An 18,976-nucleotide genomic window follows, 5' to 3' on the forward strand; every position below is an offset into this window, starting at 1 on the left:
ATTAGCTCATTGCCCTGTCGTGGTTCTAGCTTGTTCTAGTCACTCAGTGCTTGTGTATTCTATTATCCCTTTTGGTTTTGACCCGGCTTGTTTACCTTACTCTGCTTATCTCTGTTACCCTTGATTCGGCTTGTCTCTCGCTTACCTGTCTTCTGTTACCCTCGACCTCGGCTTGTCTTTGACCATTCTATACTGTACTACTTACGTTAGTCCGGCCATTCTAAGGTCCGGTATACGTATCTGGCTACTGTTTGTACTCTGCGTGTTGGATCCCTGTCCCGATCCTGACACTTACAAAACATTGTTTTTAGTGGCAATTACTTGCGCTAGGAGAATTTCGGAGATCAAGGCCTTCTCTACCTTGCCTTCTTGTCTACAATTCTAACACGATAGGGTATGCCTGAAGCCTAATCCTGCATTTCTTCCTAAAGTGGTCTCTCGTTTTCATCTATCTCAAGAAGTGGTCCTTCCTTCTTTCTACCCAAATCCATCTTCACAAGAGGAGATTAAGTAGCAACGTTTGGATGTCATGAACTGCCTGTCTATGTACCTTGAACGTTCTGCTCCTTACAGGAGAAAACTGACCAGCTTTTCGTTTTGCCTTCAGGGGCCAGGAGAGGTGAGGCAGCCTCTCTATCTACGTTGAAACGTTGGATTGCTCTTGTGATCAGGAAGGCATATCTCGCTAAAGATCGCTCTCCTCCACTGAAGATAAAGGCTCATTCAACCAGAGCATTGTCGACTTCATGGGCTAATTGGGCAGAGGTTCCATACAATGACATTTGCAGGGCAGCCACCTGGTCTTCCCAGATGACATTCATGAAACACTACAAACTAGATGTGGATTCTCCTTCCACCTCATTTGGGAAGAGTGTCTTGTCTACGGTTTCTTTGTCCCGTTGATATTAAATTCAGTCATAGCATAAGAATCTGTTCAGTGTAATTTTTCGTGTTTTATTCCCACCCTATGTTCTGTGAGCTTGGGTATTACCCATAAGTGATGCTGCCATGATTAGCCAGGAATACAGAACATTTATGACAAACTTACCGTAATTTTCTTTTCCTGGCTATTTCTCATGGCAGCATCAGGGTTCCCGCCCATTTTTTGTTTTCAGCTTTATAATTGGACTGTGGTGTAAGGGGAGGAGGGACTCTTTATACCATAGGTCTAATTAATTAATTAATCTAATTAATTCCTGTCCTGAGACTGCTAAGGGAGGAGCTACCCATAAGTGATGCTGTCATGAGAAATAGCCAGGAAAAGAAAATTACGGTAAGTTTGTCATAAATTTTCTGTATTAACTTAATCCCAGCCTTGTCTGCTTGGTTTATAAAAATTACACAAAGTTACGTTAATTTGTCTTAACATTCTGGTATTCAAGATGAGTTCAAATTGACTTGAGAGACAACTATTTAGATTTTTCTTTTCAGTTGTCAAGAGTTGTACAAATTATATGGAATGACAAAAATTGTTACAACTGATCTGTAGGTTGTGTTAGATTAGAAAATGCTGTGGCAGTGAAAAGGTTAAACAAAACACCTGTGTCTATCTCAGAATGGAGAAATGTGAATGTCACTAACCATATAGCCTTATGAGCAGGGCCGTCTTTAAGGAGGGGCAAACGGGGCAGCTGCCCTGGGCCCAGTTACTCATCGGGGGCCCAAAGCAGCTGCCCTGTGGGCCCCGCTGCCTGCAATAAAATTTGTTGTTTTTTTAAATATATCCCTACCTAATGGGCCCGCGGTGCTAGTATTGCGGCTGCACCGGGGCCCGCACACTAAGGGGGCCCACCGGGTGGCCCATACCCTTAGGGCCACCCAGTGAGCATGTTCCAGCAGGGGTCCGGTTGGCGCTGTGGCCCTTTAACAGCGCGACCGGGCCCTTGCTTAACGGCTGCATGGGAGGAAGTGACGTCCGCAAATCACTTCCTCCCACCTCACAGACATCGGGCCGCGCAGGAGGCTGCTGAGCCAGCATCCAGTGAGGAGGGGGAGCAGACCCCCAACTCCCAACTACCCCAGCCAGCACACTGGACCCCAGGGAAGGAAGCCTCTTTCAAAGGTAGGAAACTGAAGAGTGTCTGTCTGTGTGTGTCTGTGTGTCAGTATGTCTGTGTGTGTGTGTGTCAGTTTGTCTGTGTGTGTGTGTCAGTATGTATGTCTGTGTGTGTCAGTATGTCTGTCTGTGTGTGTCAGTATGTCTGTCTGTGTATCAGTATTTATGTGTGTCTTTCAGTATGTCTGTCTGTGTGTCAGTATGTATGTATGTGTGTGTGTCAGTATGTATATCTGTGTGTCAGTATGTCTGTGTGTGTTGAATGCAACACCGCTACCCCACACTGCCACTGTCACAACTCACCGCCACTGTCACCCCACAATGTCACTGTCACCCCACACCGCCACTGTCACCCCACACTGCCACAGTTTCACATAAAGTAAAATATAAGGGGAGTTGGAGGCTTTCCATGTTAATGCATTCTTTGCTGTGTTATAAATGGTTTGTTTTTCTGACAATCAGATGAGAAACACGGAATTACCAAGCCAGGAAACGGGGTAAACTGAGAATAAATTGCAAAGTTTAGGCTGAAATACCCAGACCGCGTAAAAATTCTATATCTCAGTTACATAATTGAGTGTGTCAGTATGTATGTCTTTGTGTGTGTCAGTATGTATGTGTGTGTGTCAGTATGTATGTATGTCTGTGTGTGTGTCAGTATGTATGTGTCAGTCAGTATATGTCTGTGTGTGTGTCAGTATGTCTGTGAGTGTGTCAGTATGTATGTGTCAGTCAGTATATGTCTGTGTGTCAGTTTGTATGTCTCTGTGTGTGTCAGTATGTATGTCTGTGTGTATGTCAGAATGTCTGTGTGTGTCAGTTTGTGTGTCTGTATGCATGTCGGTGTGCCAGTCAGTATGTCTGTGTATGTGTCAGTATGTATGTCTGTCACAGTGTCAGTATGTCTGTCACAGTGTCTGTGTGTGTGTGTGTCAGTGTGTATCTGTATGTTGTCAGTATGTATGTATCTGTGTGTGTGCCAGTGTGTATACCTGTGCATGTATCTGTATGTAGCCAATGTGTGTATCTGCAGGTGTGTCAGTGTTTGTATCTGCATTTGTCATCTTATGTATCTGTGTGTCTGTATGTTGTCATTGTGTGTGTCTGTGTATCTGTATGTTGTCAGTGTATCTGCGTATGTGTCAGTGTGTGCATCTGTGTGCATGTGTGCCAGGTTGTGTGTCTGTATGTGTGTGTATCAGTGTGTGTAAATGTGTCTGTATAGCTGCATCTGTATGATTGTGTATATCTGTGTATCTGCAAGTGTTTCTGTGTGTGTATGTGTATCACAGTGTGTGTGTGTGTTTGTGACAGTGCATGTGTATTTGTGCATACATCTCAGCATTCAACACTACACGCAAATACACACCTGCATTCAAATTTCAACACTACATATAAACACACCTCTTTTTTTAAACAACAAAATTATATATAAACACACCAGTGTATTCATAAACCAACACTACACATAAATGCATACTTGCATTTAAATGCCATCTCCACATACAAACACACCCCTACATTCACACAAACATACTCCATACAAAAACATGCTTACACTCAAACACACAAATACTGCTCAGTGCTAAATACAACCCTGCATGCATGGGAAAATGGTAGCGCCCCAGCTGTCAAAGCATTGTTGGAGTTGCATGACAGATGGGGATCTACCTTTTGCCCCCTCTTGCCCAAAATAATTCATGCACCAGAGCCCTCTCTACTTTACGTCCGCCTCTGCGTTGGGGTGGGGGGCATGATTGCATGCCAGGGAGGGGACGACAGGGTTCAGGGGGCCCAAGCAAATGTTTGCCCAGGGTCCAATCCATCTTAAAGACGGCCCTGCTTATGAGTGCATGTATAAACTCATCAACAGCATTATCTAACCCTCTCTCCATGTCTGCGTGCTGTGATATTGTACATTTCTGGTTTGAAGTACAATATTGACATAACCCACAGCATTCGGAATTCTCTGTCAGTCTCCAGAACAGACACACACATTGACCCCGCCCACTAGTGATGTCATCTTCCTAGTTAATGCTAGAAGCTGCTAGCACTGCCTCTGTCTACAGCTCTTACAGAATCCACGCTGTATACAGCCCCTCCCCTTCTTACCATATATGGAGAGCATCAGGAAATCTCAAGAACTCTCCAGTACTTTAACTTGTCAATATAAAAGCTAGCTGCAGCTCTGACTGCATTCAGTATTGAGAAGCAAGACAGCACAAACTGACAGACAGACAGACAGATTGTCTACAGCTCAACTCTGACAAGAAGCTCCAGAGAAAATCCTGAGAAGATGTTTCCTATCAGCCTCCTCCAGCCCTCTCACACTCCTCTGTGTGTCTGCAGAGAGCCTGCACTCACGCTCTGGCCAGCCACACGGCTCATCTTTGGGCAGCTGGAAGATGACATGCTGAGCATGAGGAACGAGATGGAGAGGAGAATGCAATGTGTGAACCAGGCTTATCGGCTCCTCTCTCAGGACATGGACATGACAAGGAGACTAGCACAGAGCAGGCAGACTGGGGACAAAAAGAGTGAGCAGGACTCTCCCAAAACTGACAAAGATGGGAAGGAGCACTTTGAGCTTAGCCTGAATGTGAGTCCCTTCTCTCCTGATGAACTGACTGTGAAAACTGCAGGAAAGAGACTGATTGTGACTGGAAAACATGACCAGAAAAGGGACACCGAGGATGGGAGCTACTTCCATGAATACAGAGAGTGGAAGAGAGAAGTTGAGCTCCCAGAAGATGTGAATCCTGAGGAAGTGCTGTGTTCCCTGTCTGGAGACGGACAGCTCCTTATTCATGCTCCTTGTCTGGCACTGCCAGCTGCTAAAGAGAGACCCATCACCATCACCATGAACCGGACACCAGTAAATGGAGAGGGGATTCCTCCTGAGCCCCAGAACAGCAGTGTGAGCGGAGATCCAGAGAATGGACTAAATGCTTCCTGACAACTTTAAAGGACTGTTTTTACATCAATTGTTGTTTTAAAACCATTCTATTATTCTATTTTGTTACTTTTTAATAAATTGTTTTTTTCTTTCATATCTATATGTTATCTGAGAGTGTTTTGTTTAATGAACAATAACATTATACATGTTTTACAATAGAATTTTTTTTCCATAAAAAATATACATTTCCCATTATAATAATAATAATATGTCACTAATAATAAGAAATGTAAGTGTGCTTAATCTCTTAGATATCAATGGACAGCAAACAAGAAATGGCAGCACTCTACAAGAACCATAAAATAATAAAGTGAATATTAAGGTGTAAAAGTGTAATTTGGGTAAATCACACGTTACTCCATAAATGACTTGGACTGTTATTCCATGAACCCCAAACAAAGCAACTTTCAAACCTCAATAGATGGTTTCATTTCAGCTCATGGTATCTCTCAGCCCGGGTTAGAGGAACACACAGAGCCCCTGCTAACACCACCTCTCCTATACTAAACACTCTTTGGAAGGGACATCATTTATCATTTATGGACTGGTTTCATTGTATTCCACATTCATTGGGACCCGTCCTGTAAAAGGTCGATAAACAATCCAGTGTAACACCTCTCCACAACTAAATGACATTTGGAATAACAGTTTTATTATGGTGTCGGTAGTTATAACCTGATGTCTGTGTTTGATAAACTGAGTTACATAAAGTATAAATGACCATTTTTTAATAAATATTCCGCTTTTTATGAAACAATGTTGAGGTCAGCTGCAAGACAAAATCATGTAATGTATATTTACTTGAAAACATACCCATATCATCCACTTTTGTTACTAAAAGATTAAAAATCATAGAAGTAACCCCTGTGCTCAGACTCTCACTACTTGTAAATGGGTTCCATGGATACAGTGTTCTTCAACCCAAATACATACAGAACGCAACCAAACAAAAACTAAACTCACCATATTAATAGTTAATAAGTGTATAGGGGCTCATAAAAATACTCCTTTCTGACACATTCGAGATTTTTCCTTTTAACATAGAGCAGCAAGATGAATTGTTAGTGTAAGACTCACCTAAGAGGTTTATCTTAACAAAGCAGGTTCACTTACACATTAATAACCATTGCAGTAGGTTATTTAAACGGTTATTTAAATTTACATTGGGATTTGGGATAGTGCGCAGGCAGGTCATGTTTTTATGTTTTAGGGGGCCGGGGGAAGTTGTACTAAAAGATTAAAGACTATAATTTAAAAAAAATTTAGTTTGCTATTTTGAAATCTGCACATTCAAAAACACAGGCGGAACTGCCAGGCTCTCAAGAGTCGGGATAGCGACCACTCCCTGGATGTCGCCTGTCAGGGGGAATGGGAGAGGGTTTCCGTTCACAAAACTGCTACTTAATATACCACTTATTTAGCAATCTATTAGATATCAGACAAATCTTTCTAGAGCTAGTGTGGTCTGCATCTATGGCTGGTGCAGACTACTTTGAACAGTCCCTCACGGTCCCTACACTCAGTAAATGAATCAGAGCACTGTTGACAGGTTACCATGGCAACGTTCAGGCTCATTCACTGAGTGCCAGTTGGAAATGTGCATGTAGTGGTCTGCGCCAGCTGAAGGTGCAGACCAGACGCTTCCTTCCCTGGACCACCAGGGATACTATTAGATACTGACATGGACCACCAAGGAATAACTCATAACTCCCTTCCTGCAAATAGATAAGCAGGAGGGGGGTACAAAAACATTTTATTGTCAGCTTTAGTGCTCATTCACATGTATCTACCTCTTTTGCTTTTTTAACATTAAATATTAAAATCCATAAAAAGTAAGTTAATTCAATTATATGTTGTCACTAACTAATTTTACTTAGATTTTGGTGTCTATGAGAAGTTGACATTGTGCTGATGAAAAAAACTATTTAGTTTTTGTTATATTTAATATGACTTTGGATTGTTTTTTTAAATAAAAAAATAGCAAATTGAAAAAAATAATTCTATAATTAATCATTAAAAAAAATAATACTTTCCTGGCTAATCATGGCAGCATCACTTATGGGTAGCTCCTCCCTTAGCAGTCTCAGGACAGGAATTAATTAGATTAATTAATTAATTAGACCTATGGTATAAAGAGTCCCTCCTCCCCTTACACCACAGTCTTTTTTCCTGTCCTTAGCAAGTTCTACAGGACTTTTTACTTTTTATTTTATGGCCACCTTCCTGCGTTTGTCGTGGGTTCGTTCCAAATGAAGTTCAGCCTCTCTTCATTTGAAGGACCCTGTAAACAGCCTGCATGAGCAGGACTAACTGGGTCAGGTTCAGAGTAAGTACTGAACTGCTGCGTGGGATGTATGTCTAGTGTTCTGAGGGAGACACTGTTCTAAGCTTCCTGGGGTTGGTTATCCTTAAAAATTCTCCCTTGTTATTGGAAGTGCCCCTAGTAATTGTGGTCGAAATCCCCCCCTTACCTTGTTGGCAGTGCTTTGGGGATCCATACTGCAGTCATCCTGGTGGATGGTTCTATTGTGCTCTATTGGGAGTTGTTGTTCCTGCCTGCATGCCCTGTGTTGCCCCTGGGGGCTTACTGGGAGTTGCTGTCCTTGTGGGGGCTGTATTCTGGTCTTCCTCGGCCAGCGTTGCTGTTTTCCGCGGTGTGCGTTCCAGCCGCGGAATTGCCGAACCCAGAAGTGCCTCGCGCCGGCCGCGAGGCTTGGAACGCATGGCGTGCGTTCCAGCGCTCTGCGCATGCGCGAACCGGGCGCGGAGGTATTTAAACTGGGGAATGCTGACACTTGCCTGTCAGCTGTTCGGAACTTCTAATTTACGGTCTGAATTCTCGCCAGTTCTCCTTCTGTGCTGTCTCCTGGCTGCCTGGAGTGTGTTTTCTGCCGTTATGAGGTAGGATTGCCTATTTTCCATGTTTTTTGCTGGGGGCTTGGGGTTTGCTTTCCAGTTTGCCTTTTTTGATTTATTGAGATTGTGTTCTGAATTTTCCTTTGTTCCTTTTCATAGTATGGATTCTCCCTCTGCCTCTGCTAGATCCCTCTCTAGAAAACATAGGTGAGCCATTTGTTTGTTCTGGGGGGGTTGTTAAAAGAGTGCCATACTGAGCCTGTAATATATGTTATATATGGCTTTATTTCAGCCCCAGCAAACAGTTGGATTTTCCAGCAAGAAAATACAAAGACAAGACCAATAGATGCATCAATTGTTCATCACCAGCTCCACCTGGAAGGAACCTCTGTAGGGCTTGTCGGAAGCGGCTAATGTCCCCAGTAAGACTTCTCCGCAGGACGACCTTAAACTTTGGATTTCCCGTGCTATTGCTGAGGGCTTTAAGTCTACCACGGGATGTGGTGGTCCTCCTAAGAGACGCAGAGCGGAACCTCAGTCTCCCAGCTCTGGAGAGGATCCTGACCTGTGGGAGGTCTCGGATGAGGGGGAGGGGGAAGTTGATTATGCCTCCAGGTCTCTGGACTCAAAATCTATCGATAGACTTATTACCCTCCTCAGAGACACTCTTAGCCTCACGGAAGAAAAATCTGAGTTGAGAGAGGCTGACAGGTTTTTTGAGGACTTGAAACCTAATATACCAATGTTCCCGGTACATTCCTCTATAAGGGACATGATCCTTCAGGAATGGAATAAGCCGGAGAGGAAGTCCACCTTGAAAAACAAATTTACGAGGACTTATCCTTATTCTGCCATGGACTGCTGCCTTTGGAATTCGTTTCCCAAGGTTGATGCTGCAGTGATCCATATGGCTAAAAAGACCACGCTTCCTGTAGACTCCATGGCGTACTTGAGGGAGCCTATGGAAAAGCGTATGGATGGTGATCTAATTAAAGCCTACCTGGCGCTAGGCTCCGCCCTTCATCCGGCAGTAGCGCTGACCACTCTCTCCAGGGCCTTGAGAGTTTGGCTCGCTAATTTGGAGCAGGACATTGGTCAAGGTGTCCGTAAAGAACATCTCCTGGAGAGTCTCAAGGAGTTGAGCCTTGCTACTGAATTTTGCTCAGAAGCCTCCCTGGACATCACTCGCATGATTGCCAAAAGTATGGCCCTGTCTGTGGCCTCCAGAAGGGCCTTATGGCTTCATTCCTGGGGGGCGGACTATGCCTCCAAGGCGTCCTTTATTGCACTAACTCCATTTTAACCTGATGCTGTGACAAATCCTCCATTTTGTCCTCCTAACCTGACTTCTTCAATCCTCCATTTTGTCCTCATAACCTGACTTCTCCATATGAAAACTACATTACATGACAGAATTGCTCAGCACATCTAACACAATAGACAAAGACTGTATTTTTCCATAAAGATATGACTAACCCAGGAACTGCTGAATTTCCCCTAACTCGCAACATAGTATAAATTGAAGGCCATGAGAACACTGTAGTAATGAAATGTTCTATTCATAAGAGACCTTGCACCTGACCACGAGATCTGACATCACCGACCATGTAAAATGACGCTCAAGACCCCCTTGTCCCCACCCGTGTCCAAAATAATACCACCTCTTGGTGGGTGGACACGAAGCTAACCACTTAGTTTTTGATCCAATTAATAATATTGATGGGTGGACACTGATATAGTCACATAACGTTTAATCCAATTAATGATGTTTATTTGTTATTATCTGATATTCAATGATGATGTCATTTTGCTTTTAAAAAGATCTGCACAACTGTTTTCCAACAAGATTGCATTAAATTTTCTGAAGTGCTTTTAACCTGAACTCCATGTGTCAGTGTGAGCTTACTTCTGCGTATACGCAATTTAATCATCTCAGATTTGGACAGGAACAGATAGATATTTAAACATATTTGTTTATTTCTAAATTAATCCACATCAATTTGGCGCCTAGCGTGGGGCATCGGGCTATGGCCTCTGGCCGGTGAGCCGTCCTAAGGAAGATGCTGTTGGACGGGGGAATCCTGGGGGTAGGAAAGGAGATTGATCACCTCCAGGTACACGGTAGAGACTTCTGCAGAGCCACCGGTATGTTCCGGCCCCTTTGATTGACCCGTCCACGTGTCTGTGACTGCTTCCCGGGAGGACATCAAAGACAGGTAATATCTTGCCCGGTGTCTCGTTACTCACTTGTTTACCTGCATTTTAGTCTATCTGTTGCCTGGGTGTGTTTGAATTGTTTGCCTGTTTCCCCATTTTGAGATAAAGGGGGGGTGGACCTGCAGGGGATTTGCCTGGGGTTCTGTCTTGCTTGTTTTCCCCTTTTTGGGATAAAGGGGGGTGGACCTGAGGGGACTTGCCTGGGTCTTCAGTTTGTCTGTTTATCTGTTTGTATTTTACCCCTTTTGGGATAAAGGGGGGTGGACCTGTGGATGCGTTCCTGGGGGTCTTCTGTTACCTGTTTTACTCCTTTTAGGAACCACGGTGCTGTGGTTGTAGGGAAAAAGGGGGGTTGACCTGTGGATGCGTTCCTGGGGGTCTTCTTTGCCTGTTTACCTCTTTTAGGAGCCTCGTGGCTGTGGCTGTAAGGAAAAAGAGGATTGTTGGAACTGTGGATTTTGTGTAGACTCATAATTTCCTGTGATCCTTCTTGTGACACTTTGAGAGCCCAGCTAGCCTCATTGTGCACGTGGTAACCCACAGTTTCGAGTACTGGGGCTAGTGGAATTCCAAGTTTGGTAACCACTGCCCCGAGTGTTGAGGCTGGGGGGATTCCAGTTTTGGTAAACCTCAGCTTCGGCTGGGGGGATTCCAGTTTTGGTAAACCTCAACTTCGGCTGGGGGGATTCCAGTTTTCTTTTGGTAACCACAACCCTGAGCGCTGGGGCTGGTGGAATTCCAGTTTTCTGTTTATTTGTGGTAGGGGACTTAGTCTTGTGGCAGGGGACTCTGTTTCCTGGGGGGATTCAAGTAGGCATTGCTTGTTTTCCGCATCACGTGGTAGTGAGACTTATAAGTGGGTTTTATAGGGGCACTACGGGAGTGAGGATAGAGGTGGCCACATTCTTGTGGACTGCTGTGCAGAGGGAGGCTGACGGAACTCGGACCGGTGTCAGTTGTTTTCCGTGGCCGCTGGTAGTGAGACTTACGAAAGTCGTTCTCCGAGCGGGGACACTACGAGGTTGAGGGAGGTGACTTTGGAGTAAGCACACGAGTAAAGGAAAGGGATTTTATTTGAACTGTAATGCATGCACTGTATTTCAATTGTATTGTTGTCTTGTCTGTTTAATTAGGAGTCTCATGAACTCCTGTGTCTGTCTCTAAGGATTTTCCTTACCTTTTTATCTTTTCTACACTTCCTATACTATTATACTATCCTCTACTATTTCTCTTGTGAGAGAAGTGATTGGTCACACACTTCTCACCCCACTCCAATCCGTGGCTACCACCTCGGGTACACGGAATTAGTGACTAGTCTGCGTTTTGGGAAGATGCACTTGGAGGGACCCACCCTTTCTGAGTGGCAGCTGACCATTGTAGATAATCTGTTTAATCTTCTTTCCCCTATATCTGGGATGCCTGTATAGGAGGGGAATGGAACAGGGTTAGGAAAGCCCAATAAGGGCTGGCTAGCGCGTGTGATCTAGTTGAAAAGATTGCTAAAGTGTGTAAAATTGCTGTGCCTTCATGTGGTAGATTACTGACAGAGAAGAAAGCAAGCTTACTGGTACAGAGTAACAATGCTATTCAGCAGGAAGGTTGGGCTGAGGAAGAACTAGATCACAAAGGGTTAAGAATATATGTATATTATAATTGTTTTTGTATTTTGTGTTAGCCGTTACCCTGGTAGAGGGTGGGGGTTTTGTATTGAGTTTCACTGAGAGACTTATTAAATGTTGTGTTTTTGTGTCTCTTTGCTTTTGCAATAATTGTAACGTAACTGTCTTTCCAGCACTGACATGGTTAAAATGTCATGCTTGCAGCCCCCCCACCTCTTGTTTCTCTCCCTCTCTCCCCCCCCCCTCCTCCCTCCCTCTCTTGCTTCTGGTCTCTGTGTGCGGAGGTTCGGGGGGGAGGAGGGAGGGGGGTGGCATGCTTGCGATTCAGGTCTGTCTCTTCAGTGTTACGTAGAGTTGTTCAGAAGCTACTGTTAAGACTCTAGAAAAATATTCTAATTGTGTATTTTGCTACTTACATAGGAGTGAGGTTTCTAGGGTTTGTGTTTTGTTGCTGCTGCCATTTGTGCGACGCCAGCAGGTTCCGTGGCGTTGTATATGTATTTGGACGTGTTGAGTGATTAATAGCTGGTGAATGATGGGGGAGGTTGGTTGCATCCCGTGAGTTTTTTTTTTTTTTTTTTTGCACCATGTTATTTCAAAGCTTCACGGGCTGTTAAATGTATAATGCTTTCATTTGTCAGCTGAAATGCCCTAAAAGAAAATGGCCCCTAGAACAAAAGAAGGTTGTCCTTAGTACCCACGCCTCCTCCTGCCCTCACTCTGCCCTTACCATATCAGTGAGGTCATATCCGCCCGTGTATTGTGTCATGCTCATCCTATCTTAAAGACATGCTGTCTTCCTTAATTCCCATATATTATGAACAAAAAAGTTACAATTACTAAAATTATCCTACTATTAGTTTCCCTATATCAGGAAAGTGTCTGTGACAAGTAATGGTTAATATGTAGATAGAATATATATGTCTATCGTTTCACGTATAAGTAACAAGTGTGTTTTAGCTTTGTGTACAAAGATTGATAACATGCTGAAAGAAGGGTTATCTTAAAGAACATTTACTAAAAGAAAGTTCTAATAAACCAAGATTTCTTGAACAAATGAATAAGCCAAGTTTAAAGACTGACTAACATAATTTTTGTTGTAAGCCCAGATATTTTATTATTGCATATGCATAGGAATTGAGACTTCGGGCATTATAGTATATTAATTCTAGATCTGTTACTAGCAGCAAGTGCTTAGCCTTATGCCTATCCCACGCATGCCTAAACACTTCTACTGAGTTAACCTCTACCACTACAGTTGGAAGGCTATTCCATGTATCCACTACCCTCTCAGTAATGTAATGCTTCCTGATATCATTTTTAAACCTTTGTCCCTCTATTTTTGAGACTATGTCCTCTTGTTATGGTAGTTTTCCTTCTTTTAAATATAGTCTCCACTTTTACTGTGTTGTTTCCCTTTATGTATTTAAAATGCTTTTATCATCTTTTCACCAAGCTATACCTGTCAAGATCCTTTCACCTTTCCTGGTGAATTTTACCCTGCAATCCATGAACCAGTTTAATAGCCCTTCTTTGAACTCTCTCTAAGGTATCCATATCCTTCTGAAGATATGGTCTCCAGTACTGTATCCAGTACTCTGCACTTCCCTCTTCCTACTGCTAATACCTCTCCCTATGCAACCAAGCATTCTGCTAGCATTCTCTGCTGCTCTATTACATTGTACATTGTCATTAACAGCCAGAAACTGGAGAACAAGAAATGTGAATTAATGTATAGCCATTTATAAGCTTAACAAAATCTCCATTATCTTTTCCATTTATTTTCCAGAAGACAATGTTATTTGTCTATTTCGTATGTTTTAAAGATACATTATCAGTGAAAGTAGAATAAATTTTATCCCATTTGCGAGACATAAAAATTGTGATAATGTATATTTGTGATATAAGTAGGAATTACATTTTGAGATGTTAGATATAAATTATTAAATTAAGAACAAGAGTCAGGGATAGCGTCTGTCTCCGCGGGCACAAGACCCCGTGTGGAGAAGTGGTGGGCAAGCCATCATGGGCCACCCATGGGAGTGAAACGTTCGAGGCTTGTGGAGACGAGATGAGCATGTTAGCCTTTTATTATTTTTCTCTAGGGAAAGCTTAGGGCCAGTTAATAGTTGTTGTACATGGGCTATTTGCAGCCTCCATTGCATTTCTACCTAGTCTTGATTTCTGATGTCTCCTCCATTGCTACATCACCTGTCTGCTCCCTTACCTGCCCACCCCCGCTTATTCCTCCCACCGATCCCTCCCCTTCATCTGCAGTCCCCCACTTTCCCCTACTGCCCCTCCCTCTACTCCACCTTCTCCTCCTCCTACTCCTTCTTCCTGCTCTTACTCCTCCCTCCTCTTCCTACTCCTCCCTCTACTCCACTTTCTCCTCCTACTCCTCCCTCTACTCCACCTTTTCCTCTCTCCTCCTACTTCTCCTCTACTCCTCCTCCTACTCCTCCCTCTACTCCACCTTCTCCTCTCTCCTCCTACTTCTCCCCCTACTCCTCCCTCTACTCCACTTTCTCCTCCTCCTACTCCTTCTTCCTGCTCTTACTCCTCCTTCTTCTTCCTACTCCTCCCTCTACTCCACTTTCTCCTCCTACTCCTCCCTCTACTCCACCTTCTCCTCTCTCCTCCTACTTCCCCTCTACTCCTCCTCCTACTCCTCCCTCTACTCCACTTTCTCCTTCCACTCCACCTTCTCCTCTCTCCTCCTACTTCTCCTCTATTCCTCCTCCTCCTCCTACTCCTTCCTCTACTCCACCTTCTCCTTCTCCTACTCCACCTTCTTCCCTCTCACTCTATCCACTACTCATTCTTCCATCTCCCCACCACCATATCTATATCCCTTATATGCTTCCTCCCTTCTTATTCCTTACCAATTTCCTCCACCCATAGACAACTCTGCCTCTACCTGACGACATTATATTTTTGAAGGAAAGTTGCTCTGGCCACTCTTCCGCCACTTCCCAGGGGGGAATCCCACACTAACGAAAAATTATTCAGACATGAAAGAACTGTTTTGGGCACTCTCAAGGAAATAGTGCGGTCCTGACCCAGATTCCCATGGAAGTAAGACACCTGTAAGGGAGGTGGCTGTCCCTCATGTTTTTTCTTCACTAAGCCCCCAGAAATCTCATGAAAGGAACACATGAAACACTAACAATCAATTTGCAACTCTCTACAGAGGGGGGTCAGCAAGAGAACTGTAAATAGAAAGACAAATACCCCCCAATCTCACACAGAAATAGGTGAGGAAACCTCTCCTACTGCTCCTCATGGTTGCTTTGAACAGATGAAAGAAGAAACAAGACACCTTTCAACAGAGCATGCAGTAGCTTTACCAGATCCTGACTCCACTCTGTTTGCGGATAATGAGGAAAGGTACCATACTGGATTTGCTGTTGCTACAGAAGATCAGGTACGTCAAGCATCTTCACTTTCCTCACTCACATCTGCTCAAGACGCTGAATTGACAGCCTTCTCAGTGGCATACAAAATGCCTGAAGGAAGACATGCCAATACCTACACTGACTCAAGATATGCCCTGGGTGCAGCACATTATTTTGGATCAATCTGGAAGATAAGAAGCACCACTCAGCTGACTAAAAGCTGCCAACCAAGCCACAAGTGCACCAAGGGAAGTGGACAGAATGGTGTCCGCTAAAGAAACTTCTATACTCACCATGTAGGTCCTACCTACAGATCTCAAGCTTCTGAAAGAATGACAAGCAGCTACTGACCCTGAAGAAATACAAAGCTGGAAAAACAGAAAGGGGCAACCCTTGAAGACGGGCTGTACTCCAACGCTCTCAAGCTCTGTTTACCCAAAAACATGTACTGGGCAGTGAGCCCATGGAACTTTATACCTATCCAAGACCCTCATGAACTCTTTGATCTCTAAATACTCCTAAGCACCTAGCTAACTCTCAATATCCCTTTCAAGAATCCAGGTGACAAAGAGCTACTGGGTCAAATATGCACTAGTTATAATAGACATTTTGTCAGGATGGCCAGAAGCCTAGCCGGTCATCAATGTGACAACCAAGACCATATACCCAATAGTGCATTGTGAAAGTTGCAGAGATCACTCAATGGATTCATTGTTCCAGATTCAAGACTCTCTCTCTCTCTGCAACATGAGAAGTAACATTTGTTGATTTTGACACACTTTTGACTCTAAAGAAAAAAAGATACCAACAAGTAGGTGTTTGATGGCCATAATAATGCCTGACCACTTGCCATCGATGGAAAGCCGAGGACCCCAAAAGGAGACCTCGTGAAGCTAAAGCAATCCAAACGCCAAGCTCCCTCAGGATTATTTGCCCATCCTGAGTTTGTGGTGATATTAATATTGACTAAATGATCCGAGTCCACCTACGCTGGTGTAGCGTGAGACAGGTTTAATACTACAATGCATAAGCAAATGCGCCCTAGCCAAGGTTATTATGTCCATACACATAATACATGACAAGGTACTCTTGACACACCACATTCATGCTTCAGAACATAAAGAGGAGCACCCCTCTAAAGGGAAAGTTTGACACACATATATATATATATATATGGATGCCATAGGTGTGCCAAGGGGGGTACCAGATGATTTTGCAGTAAAAGGAAAGTTTGAGTCCATTTTCCCAATCGTCACTGCTAATAATTATAATAATATTTTGATTTGCATTTATTATATCTATTGCAACCAACAACGTTTACCTGTCACCATGACTTGTTGTGCCTATATTCCAGATAACACAGGTCCATATGGTAATGTAAGCTCGTCTATTTATGATGTCCCTCTGAAGAACTAAGAAGACTTTAAGAACCGTTACTTCATAGGGTTTTGTGCCTTTGGGCTAACCTGTCCTCTGAAACTAACTAATAAAGTTTATCTCTTAGAATATTAACATTTCATAGGGGGGACTGATGTAGAATTATTAAAAATCTTTATTGTACTTGTATTGAATTATTGCACTAACTCCATTTTAACCTGATGCTGTGACAAATCCTCCATTTTGTCCTCCTAACCTGACTTCTTCAATCCTCCATTTTGTCCTCATAACCTGACTTCTCCATATGAAAACTACATTACATGACAGAATTGCTCAGCACATCTAACACAATAGACAAAGACTGTATTTTTCCATAAAGATATGACTAACCCAGGAACTGCTGAATTTCCCCTAACTCGCAACATAGTATAAATTGAAGGCCATGAGAACACTGTAGTAATGAAATGTTCTATTCATAAGAGACCTTGCACCTGACCACGAGATCTGACATCACCGACCATGTAAAATGACGCTCAAGACCCCCTTGTCCCCACCCGTGTCCAAAATAATACCACCTCTTGGTGGGTGGACACGAAGCTAACCACTTAGTTTTTGATCCAATTAATAATATTGATGGGTGGACACTGATATAGTCACATAACGTTTAATCCAATTAATGATGTTTATTTGTTATTATCTGATATTCAATGATGATGTCATTTTGCTTTTAAAAAGATCTGCACAACTGTTTTCCAACAAGATTGCATTAAATTTTCTGAAGTGCTTTTAACCTGAACTCCATGTGTCAGTGTGAGCTTACTTCTGCGTATACGCAATTTAATCATCTCAGATTTGGACAGGAACAGATAGACATTTAAACATATTTGTTTATTTCTAAATTAATCCACATCACTTGTGTGGTCTCCCGTTCCAGGGGGATCTCCTGTTTGGTAAGATCCTGGAAGATGCCATTCAGAAAGCTGCCGATGGGAAAAAAGCGTTTCTAGTCAGCAGAAAGAGTTTTTCCTCCTCCTGGAAAACTAAGCGATTCAAGGATCGGTCCTTTCGGGACAGCAGAAGCTACAAGCCCGGAAGGGAGTATTCCAGGAATTCTTCGTGGAAGTCCTTCTCTCACTCTTCTTCCAATAAGGCTTCCAGAGGTAGAGGTGCCAGAACCTCCGGGAAGACCTTCTGAAGGTCCTCGGGCCCATCCGGGTATGGTGGGTGGAAGACTGAAGTTCTTTTACCCGGTATGGGCCGCAAATGTCACAGACGTGTGGGTCACATACATCATAAAAGAGGGCTACAGGATGGAATTTTCTTCTCGTCCAAATACTGCTCTCTTCAAAAAATCAAGAGTGTCGGCAGGTGTCAAACGAAGGGCCATGAGGACTTGCATTTCCACTCTGCTGGAACAGAAGGTGTTGGAGGAAGTCCCTACACACGAAAGGTTCCGGGGGATGTATTCCACTGTGTTTTTGGCCCCAAAACCCCAGGGAAAGTGGTGTCTCATCCTGAACCTGAAAGGAATGAACGCCATACTAGACGTAAGGACATTCAAAATGGAATCCTTACATACCATCCTAAAGAGCGTAAAAACTGGAGATTGGATGACCTCAGTAGACTTAAAAGACGCCTACTACCAAATCCCTGTAAACAGCGATCACATGCAGTTCCTTCGGTTCTGGGCTTTAGGAAGACACTTTCAGTTCCGAGGACTTCCGTTTGGCCTCAGCTTAGCGCCAAGGACTTTCTTGAAGGGCCTTGTCTCTTTGATTGCCGTCATAAGGATGAGAGGTATCGAGATATTCCATTACCTGGACGACATCCTCATTATAGGGCCTTCACGAAGAATAGTGGAGCATCATACATTAGTGGCAATGAACATCCTTCAAGATCACGGGTGGCTTCTGAATATGGAAAAAAGCTCCCTGATTCCGTCTCAGACCATCGTGTTCCTCGGAGCAGTGATAAATACCATTTCTGCCCGTGTGTTTTTGTCTCCAGAGAGGGTCATGAAGATAAAAGACAAAGTCAAGAAGCTCCAGGTTCTCGAAAGGGCCTCGGCAAGCAAAGTCATGAGTCTCCTGGGTTCTTTAACATCTACGATAGGTTTGGTGAAGTGGGCCCAATGGAAGTTTCGCCCTGTCCAGAGTTGCTTCCTTCTCCAGTTCGACAGAGAGAAAACGGATTGGGAACAGAAGATATCTCTGCCACTGCCAGTGAGAAAATAGTTGAACTGGTGGAAGAACAGGAAGAACCTAGCAAAGAGCTTCCCCTTGGAAGAGCCTCCATGGAACATTATTACGACAGATGCCAGTTCTTCTGGTTGGGGTGCCCACCTCGATTCCCCGTGGACTCAGGGGAGGTGGACCCGAGAAGAAAGTCGGCTCCATTCGAACCTAAGAGAACTACAAGCTATTTCCAAGGCCGTCCGGGTGTTCCTTCCAAAGATCAGAGATTCTTGGGTGTTAATCAAGACGGACAACCGAGCGGT

The 18,976-nt window shown here is 43.7% G+C and overlaps 1 protein-coding gene across 1 annotated transcript; it reads left to right on the forward strand.

The window, feature by feature from the left end:
* The first annotated feature begins 4,299 nt into the window (after positions 1 to 4,299).
* On the forward strand, positions 4,300 to 5,027 carry LOC134568633 (heat shock protein 30C-like). Its single transcript, XM_063427280.1, has one exon. It carries the CDS (start codon positions 4,353 to 4,355, stop codon positions 5,010 to 5,012), a length of 660 nt encoding a protein of 219 aa, XP_063283350.1. The 5' UTR covers positions 4,300 to 4,352; the 3' UTR covers positions 5,013 to 5,027.
* Positions 5,028 to 18,976: the final 13,949 nt, after the last annotated feature.

Source organism: Pelobates fuscus, chromosome 7 (genome assembly GCF_036172605.1).
Source record: "Pelobates fuscus isolate aPelFus1 chromosome 7, aPelFus1.pri, whole genome shotgun sequence".
Classification (NCBI taxonomy): Eukaryota; Metazoa; Chordata; class Amphibia; order Anura; family Pelobatidae; genus Pelobates; species Pelobates fuscus.